The sequence below is a fragment of the Serinus canaria genome, chromosome 8, assembly GCF_022539315.1.
Source record: "Serinus canaria isolate serCan28SL12 chromosome 8, serCan2020, whole genome shotgun sequence".
Lineage (NCBI taxonomy): Eukaryota > Metazoa > Chordata > Aves > Passeriformes > Fringillidae > Serinus > Serinus canaria.
The window spans coordinates 26,400,022-26,409,042 of NC_066322.1; the positions used below are offsets into that span (position 1 = coordinate 26,400,022).

A 9,021-nucleotide genomic window follows, 5' to 3' on the forward strand; every position below is an offset into this window, starting at 1 on the left:
TTGACTTCACAGCAACATGCTGAATTGCAGGTTATCTGTGTGCCCTTAGCAAATACTCAAAGTAAATCAGATTCCCAGGGTTTTCAGAGTAGAAAAATAAGAGTATTGATCTTCAGAATTAAAGTCTTGAATATTCAGAGTGGGGGGTTAGGCATGTACAGCCTTGAGTAGCCTCACAAATAATAAAGGATCTTCCTCTGATAAGTCAGGAAACATTCAAGTATGCCCCCTTTATTGTATTTTTAAAATCTGTTCTATCTTCAAAAGTAATGCATTGCAGTATTTTTAAAGGTTAACGATTGATTTCATAGAAGGTAGGTGGATTCTGGTGGTGGGCAAGGGGGGGAAATCCCTTATAAAAATCCAGGAATAGGAAATCTTCATAGGCTGAGAGACCTTGGACTGTGAAAGACCAGAGAACACGGAGAGCATCCATGTTCCTCCAGCAGAGAGCTGAGCTGACCGTTTGCACGCAGCCAGCCCCGTGTACACAGTGCGTGCGTGTGAGGGCTTTCCTAAAATAACCTGAGAAAGGACACTGACAAAAGCAACAAAGAAATGAGATTTCCTGCCTTCAGCCTAGAAATCCTCATTGCCAAAATAATAAATATATGACAGGTTGGTATTTCTCTAGCATCTTTCATCTTGAAGGATCTTGCAGTGCTTTGCGGGCTGGGGGAAACACAGAGATCGTGTTTATGCTGATGGAATGCAGCTTTCTCCAGGTCAGGGTGCAACAGGTGTTTGCCTCTAGAAAAGTACCTACTTGTTTTGAAGAAAGTGTCACCTTTTGGACCCACTCGAGGTGCTTGAAGGTTGGCAGAGCACTTGCAGACCAAAGCAGTGCAGTGTCCTCACTGCCATCACCAGGAACCCCTCTCTGCTGTCTCTGCCAGCAGATCAGGGTTTGTCTGTGCATTCTGCTCCCAATCACAGCCTTATGAGGTCAAGCCGAAATCAGACTTTTAACACATTTCCACCCAGGAGACCCAAAGCTTCTGTCTTTCATCCTTTTCTTTGCATTTTTAAACTGAGCCACAGTCCCTCCTGTTTAACTTTGGTGCAGGCTATACACTGAACCAGGGGAACATTTTTCATTTCCTCTGTTATGTGTATTTTTAGCTTGCTTTTATTTTCAGTGTTTTATTTTACGTTCACATATGCTGGGAAATGCCTGGGTGGGTTCACAGGAAAGGTGCTACAAAAGGCGATCTGCTTTGTGTTTGTGTTCCCTGTGTGCAAGCTCTCCTCTGCTTCCCCAAAAGTGAAAAAGTGGGTGTAAGGCACCAAGGGGAATCAGGTTTGGATTCCTTTAGTATGAAAAATCGAGGTGAGAGAGAGAAAATTAGATGGAGGAGGGAGTTGTTTACACATTTTCAATTGAAAAACTTTATTCAGTGAAGAAGACTGTTTCCCAAACAGGTTTTGTTTGGTTTGTTTTCTTTCTTCCAGGCACCAAATTTATGCAGGGTCAGTTTATGGGCTGCATGTGTGATGGCATGAAGATTTATGGGCACCGTGGTAGACATGCTGGTGTCTTATTTCACTGAAATGTAGAATAGTTTGGGTTGGAAAGGACTGTAAAATCCTGATTCTTTTGCCTCTGGCTTAGGGTGCCCCATGGATGGAGTCCCTGTCTCTGGAGGGATTTAAAACACAACATAAACATGGCACGTGGGGACACGGGGTAGTGGTGGCCTTGGCATGGCTGGATTAATGGCTGAACTTATTTAGGGCTTCTCCAACCTAAATAATTCTGTGTTTCCAGGGTCCTGATGACCTCTTTTCCTGAGGAATGGGCTCACCTCTGCCTTTGAGACCTCTAGAGGTGCTTCTCCTCCAGCATCAAAGCCTGTTGACCTCTGGCACATCTTTTGTGGGTCCCTGACTGGCTGATGGGCAATGGTGGCCAAGACTGTTCTGTAGAATATGTTATTAATGTTAATTTAAACTTGAATTTAAATTAATGTCCAGCTGGAAGGTGTCTCAGGTCTGGAGGGCCAGACATCATTTCATGGACTGCCCTGTCCCATTTGCTCTCTGCACTCTAATAAGCTTCATTAGATTAGTGCTCTATATATGGGCTTTTTTGGGAATGCTCAAGATGTCTTCTGCCTTTCCCTGAGAATAACCAGGGAAAAAATATCTCCCAGCACAGGTGTCTCACCAATTTGACCTTGAGTCAAACACAGTGACTGAACAGCTTTCAAGCAGGGTGCTTGGTGTCACCTCACAGACACGTGGAGGGAATGTGAGTCACAGCACAGATGAGTTGTGTGAGTTCCCATGTCCAGTGAGGAAGGGAGCAGCCCCTGGGAGACCCCAGGTTTGCCAGCAGAGCCCTTGGGTTTCTGCTGCAGCCAGTCTCCCCATTCTGCCCTGCCCTTCCTGATGTCATACACAGGCACAGGGATTTTTCACAGGGCTGGATTAAATGCATCCTTCAGAAGGTTCTCTTATCTCCTTTCACAAGCTGTAGGTGGTGATGAGTACACCATCACCCCTGCTGAGCTATTCTCATATCCAGTAACCCTCTCTGCTGAGAAGGTGCCTCTGATTTCAAGATGAAAGTTGTTGCTTTTGCTCCATCCTTGTCAGAAAGGTCTGAATGCCTCCTGCCAGCAGGCAGACAACTTTTCTGTGTCTATCTGTCTGTACAGAGATGTCAGATCCCCTCACTATCACCTCTCTGTCATGATAAATATTTTTTCCTCCTTAAATCTTACAGCGTAAGTCTTGCAGCTCAGCTATGGCTTCTGCTTCCAGCTCCCTTTTGAAATCCCTCTGCTATTTTTATGTCTTTCACGGTGATGGATGTGGCTCAGAAATTAATTCCTCTGGACAGGATGAGAAAATGAGGTGGAGTGTGGTCCTGTGGAGATGGGATATGGATAAAGATGTTCTTTGGGTACGGTCTGTCCTGGCTGAGGTTGGGAAGGTGACTACACCAAACCTGACATCCCATTCAACCTCATTTTCTGTGCAACTATTTTGGTGTAGTGAACAACAACAAAAAAACGTGGAGAGGAACTGTCTGGAAATACATTATGTGCTCTTGCTTCTTTTTTTTTCCCTTTTCCACTATGGCTGTGGAGGGGCCAGCAGGTCATTTGATGTCTTCCTGGTGCCTTTTCTCTGTCTCTGAGGCAGATGACAGCAGATGACTCACAGGGATGTTACTTTTTGCCAAGTTTCTTTTGGAGTCACGTACAGAAGCAAACACCTTTTCTTGAGATGGCAACCTCAGTGCAGATCTTAATCAAGAAGCATCACCACCGTTGGGTCTGTACACGCAGCCTGCTGCCACAAGGATGGTTGCCATCAGATTTACTGGAAAAGTGAGACCTTTCACCTTGCCTGAAGGGAGACATTCCCAAGTATTTCCAAAACACCTTTTCTCATTTCCTAGCTATTCTCTTCTGCTAGACCGCATTGGGGTAAACACCTTTTTATCTCACTGATGTTGAGTGCTACAATCCAGACTCCACCAGAGTATGTGCAGTGATGACTTTTAACTTCAGGAGATTTGGCCAAAGCCTTTACTTTTCTGTCAACATCTCCTATAACCCCCTCTCCCAAAAATTCGCACCATGAGAAGAACTTTGCTGTTAAGAGCTGAAGCTTGATGATAAGGGATGTTTCAGCAGCAGTCTTGGAGTTGAAAGCCTGAGTAGACACTACAGCAATGTATAGATGATTTATAGACAGCTGCACTGCTTTTCACTTGGCTTAGTTTGATGTGGGTAAATCCACCAGTATTTTCTATGTTGCATTAAGTAAAACATGAAATTGCAGCTTTTCGGAATTTGGGATTTGTCCCAACAAAGTAGTGTTACCATTCTAGCTTTGCCACCACTGGCTTAACATGCTCTATTGGTGGTAGTGGCTGCATGCTCTTGTTCTAGAAAGATCCCAAAGGAAAAGTTCTGCTCTAGTTTATAGAATTGTTCCCATTTCAGAAAAAAGCTCTTACTGTTCTGGAGCATTTAGGGCCATCACTCGACAGAATTTCACAGATTTCCAGACCTGAAACTTCCTTTGATGTATAAGTTATGGGACTTGGTGAGCCCAGAGCATCGTGCAGGCTTTTGCTGACATGAAATAAGTTAGGAGAAAAACCTTGGTATTTTGTAAAAATGTTGTTGACAAATCATTAGTTTGAGCTTCAAAAGATGCTGGGATAGAAGTGGAAATTTTTTTTTGATGTCTCGGGCAGAAAAGAAGTAAAAAAATATTGGCTTGTCCCACATCTTATATGGCCTGAATCAGAAATGGGCAGAAGTCAGGAGTTTGCAGCTGTGATACAGGAATTTCATTTATCATCAAAAGCAGAAAGAGCTCCTTCATGCTGAGATCAGAACTGGGCTAACTGCACCATTTCCTTGTCCAGCCTTTGTCAGGGTGTTCCAGGGCCTGGGAGCTGTGATTTATTCCATCACTTTACCCCAGCCCTGGCATAGCATGTGGATCATGATGGGGCCAGGTCACAGGGCTGTTTTCTCTTTTGACCTGCACTTGTTCACCATCAGGCTCAAAAGTGTCCTGGCCCCAAGCACAGCAGGGATAGCAGTGATGATGCTGATAAAGGAAGCAATCAAGGCAAGGTTTGTTGGTAGGGTTGGTATATATTTTTTAAGGTTATTGACATATTTGAGAAAATCAGACAGCTTTCAGTGATGTGAACTCCTTTTCAGGTCTGGGATAGCAGCACCAGACTTCAAAGCAAGGTGTAGGATGAGCACAGCTTCTCAGAACTTGAGCTGGTCGGGCTCAGATCATTTCCAAAATAAAATCTAGTAGGTATTTGTAGGTTTAGGTGTGTTGTTAAACACAGAGAAAACAATGCTAAGTTAGTCATCTTTGAGGGCAAAGAGAAAGGTAATTATTCTAACCCAAACTTTTCTGTTATTTCGAGAATATATCTACATATGCACACACGGAATATGTGCATGAGTGTATATAAATGTATATATGTATATGTGATATACATAAAAATATGAGTATATATAAATGTATATATGTATATGTGATATACATAAAAATATTTTGTTTTATGACCCGTAGTTATCAATCTCTTATACATAACTACCCTATGTAACATTCTGTATTTATAATCCTTAAGAAACTTGCTGATATCTTGATCTACTTTGTACCACACTGCTGGTTGCATTTCTGAACTGGTGGAAAACCAAAACGTCCCCGGTAGCGCTCGAAAGGATTAGCGCTTCATTTAATTTTTATTTAATAACAGCATTGTCCCAACTGCCAAGGCCGCCCCAGACAATGTGCTGTCTTTCCATCTGCACCAGCAGGGCTGCTGCAGCCAAGCACTTGGCCTGGATGCATCTGGAAGGTGCCAGGGCACACTCTCAGACCAGTGCTGTGATGGGCACATGCTCCAAAACTCAACGCCCTGACCATCAGCTGGGAGGGTGGGGAGGCCCTGGCACTGCCTGCCCACAGAAGCTGTGGCTGCCCCATTCCTTGAAGTGTTCCAGGCCAATTTGGAGGGGGCTTGGGGCAACCTGGTCTAGTGGAGAGGTGCATCTCCATGTTGTACCCATGACTGGTGAGGAAGGAGATGGAGTGGAGAAGCAAGGCTGGAAAGAGGACATGTGTGTCCAAAGGCAAACACACAGGGAAGTTTAGGACAGTGGCTCCATCACTGGGGACGGGAGCAAGTATGAGCCAGGGGCACAGGCAGGGAGCAGAGCAACTGCCCAGAGAAGGTGACTGTGGGAGGGGAGGGGAGAGGGCTACAATTGGTAACAGATGCCCTCAGAAGCTAATGACCTGACAAATGCTGCACTCATAAAACAAATTCTTTAAAAAGGAAGCAAATGGAAATATAAGCTAGTGAAAGAATTTGCAGCAGCTGCCCTGAAACCATTTCTCACTTCATAAACAGGTCTGCATTGAAAAAACAGCCCCTTTCTTCTTGTTCTCCTTTGTGGTCCCCTCCTGTGCCCACCGGCTCTTTCAGGGCTGTGGCCTGCAGGTTTCCACCATGCCTTTGGCTCGGTGGACTTGTCCAGAGTCAACAGCACATTGCGTTCCCTTAACGTCTGCGTCGGCACCGATCTGGGTTTTTCTGGGGTTTGTTGTTTTTTTGTTTTTTGTGTGCATGTCTTTTGTGGTATTTCTAGCTCTGTGCATCCTTGGCTGGAAATGTTGAGTAAAGGCTGGAGGCAGAGGCCTCTGCCTCGCTGGGAGAAAGGCAGTGCCTGAAAACAGCAGCAGCCCTGTGCCAAGCAGGGAGCAGAGGAGAGCGAGGCACTCAGGTACAGCTCCCTCTCTTCTCTCTCCAGTTATTGCCTGGAGCTGCAGCACCTCTGTCCCTGGCTGAGATCAGGTGCTGCACCTATATCACTTGGTAACAGATAAAGCCAGATTGATGGATAACCAGGGTGTGGGAGCTGTTGTACTGCCCTGTGTCTTTTCCTAATTCCATCCCAGGTAATTAATCAATGGGCTGCATTTCACTGATGGAGACCATAGCCCTTTGACCCACTCTGGTTCTCATAGTGGAACTGTGATGCTTAAATGATCAGTATCTAATGACTGCTCCTCAGTGGGAAGCTGCTGAAGTGAGGAGGCAGCATGGGTGATGCATTGCAAACCAAGGAATGGATGATGCATTTCCAACTTTCCTGGCACCTCTTGTAACTTGTAGCAGTGCTGAGGGGAAGGCTTTTCCTCCCTTGAGCTACATCTCACCTTGGTGGCCACAGCTGAGGCTGTAGAGCTGGACAGGTGTGTTGAGATGGTGTTGATTCCCCAAGAGCCTGGTATCAGCATGCTCAGGCTTGGGGTGCTGTGTTGGCCTGTGGGAAGAGCAGAGGTGCTGAAGACTATCAGAGTAGAGGGGGAAGGTGACAGGAGTGGAGTTGGGGAGCCAGTTGTATATCCGGCTTCTTCCTTCCACCACAGGCTGTGGTGTAGCTGTATGGATGTGAAGGGGGGCTGCACAGGATCTGAAGAACATCTCATGCATGATTCCCTAATATTTGCAGAGGTTTCCTCTTAGCTTTCCTTGCAGTTGGAGAATCATCTGTGGATTCTCCAGTGTCCTATACAGAGTTTGACATGCCTGATTCTAAAGGTATACAAAGTTATTCCTTCTGCCTCCCCTCTTCTTGTCACCTCCCTCCTTTTGTTCTCTTGGTGTACCTGCAATGAGCCCCCCTTTGGTGCCAGGCTGTGTGCACACTCTATGCCTGTGTGCAGGCAGTGCAAATTTTGGAATATTGTTGAGCTGTGCCTCCTTTCATCAGCTTGGAAGAACATGGTGGTGGTTGGTGGGAAGGTGTGGGCTGGAGTTGGGATGAAGTCCAGCTAAGACAGAGCTGGGAATAAAGTACTCTCCTGGCATCATTGTCAGGGGACTTCAAGCCTGGAAGAAGCTGTGAGGGATAGGTGAGCTTCTCTAGGCATCTGTGACCTGCTGAGCATTCACTCCACACAAATGCCACCTGGAGAGAGCCTTTCCTTGCTGAAGTAGTCCTGGGACCCACTGGTTGATCCCTTCTCTGTTCTCCTCCACAGCTGTGCCCACGGTGCCTGTGAGGGATCAGGAACCTGCACACAGCCACTGCTTGCTCACGCTGCCACCCTCAACTGCAGCTCGGATGGCCCAGGGCACATGACGTGTGTTGTCTCCTGTGAAAAGGGCTTTGTCCTCCACTCCAGTGGTGGGAAGAGGCTGGGCTCCACGCAGGTGAGTAAGCTTCAGGATGGCCCGTGGGACCAAGACCTAGGTAAAAAAGATTTCACCACCCTGAAGTGGTTGGAGAGAGCACAGAACACTTTATTCTTCCAGCCCCAACCTTTTTGCTGCTTTCCTAACACAACTCAATGAAACTCCAGTTCTGGACCCCTGTGTTTCTGCTCTGGGGTTTCTTTCCTTCTCTTTCCCTTGCTGCAGTCCTAGTTCTCCCAGTCCAGTGTTGTCTGCAGAGCACAGCTCTGTCAGGCTGAAAGGTGCTGCAGGACATGTCCCAAGTCAAGGTGATGGACTCCAGCAGAGGGAGAGGTCAATATTTCTGCTCTCCAGATGGACATTGCTTGGAGGGTTAAACATCCCTGGGATGTTTTCTCTCTTACATCTGAAGTTAGTGGCTCAGGAAAAAATGAAGTCATTGCAGAGCAACTATATTTAGAGGCAGCTGAGAGCATGGAGAGCTTTTCTTCCTTTGTGTTGTGTTGCAATAATGGCACAGAGGTCACCGTGAAAGAGTTTGTCCCACTTTCCAGAGGGTTGGGGGTTACCTCATAAAAGCCAGGAGCCAGCACAGCTCTTAGCTATTGACTGAGGAGACCTGGGATGATGTGCCCTTGGGAACTGAACTACCTTGGTCCAGGCAGTCACCTTGGCAGGGGTGTAGGCACACAGTGTCCTGTCCTTGGGCTGTTTCTGGAGGGGGGAACAGGATTTTCTGGGGCTGAGCTGGTCTGCATGCCAGACTGAGCAAGAACATGAACTTGCTTGGGGCAGACAGACAGATGTGAGTTGGGCTGTGTCAGGAGGGTGACATTTCCTCTCCTTGGAGATCTGCTGGTGACACCTGGCAGCACTGCAGGTTCCCCGTGCTGCAGTGTTGGCCAAAGGAGAGGTGGACAACGGGAAATGGAGTAGGGCAGCTGGAGTGCACTGCTCATCACTGGGAGGTTGTTAATTACATGGCCACTGGGTCTGTGGGCCAAGGCCTGTCCAGGGAAAACAAAATGTTCCCATTCTCCGAAATGAAACCGCACAAAATGAATCTGCCTGGGGTGACAGCTTTCCTGTGTTTGGCAGTGAGATGGGAAACTTCTGAACAGAGTTTTACCAAGAGGCTGTCACAGCACAGGGCAGCTTGCAAGGGCCTTGCCCTGAGCCCTCCAGTGGTATTATGGCTTGTAACCCTATTTAGGAAAATGCACACAGCTCTTCTCCTGAGCATCCTCTCCAGCTAGTTCAGCTACACCTTGATCCTGCTGCACACGTGGGAGAGCCAGACTCAGATTTAGTGATGTCCTTCA

General features: G+C 46.8%; 1 protein-coding gene across 1 annotated transcript in view; it reads left to right on the top strand.

The window, feature by feature from the left end:
- PAPPA2 (pappalysin 2) overlaps positions 1-9,021 on the top strand; it is an 85,398-nt gene that overhangs the window by 49,684 nt on the left and 26,693 nt on the right. Inside the window, exon 14 of the mRNA XM_050977775.1 lies at positions 7,546-7,717. Within this exon, the coding sequence (XP_050833732.1) occupies positions 7,546-7,717 (172 nt within the window). The remainder of the gene's footprint in view (positions 1-7,545; positions 7,718-9,021) is intronic.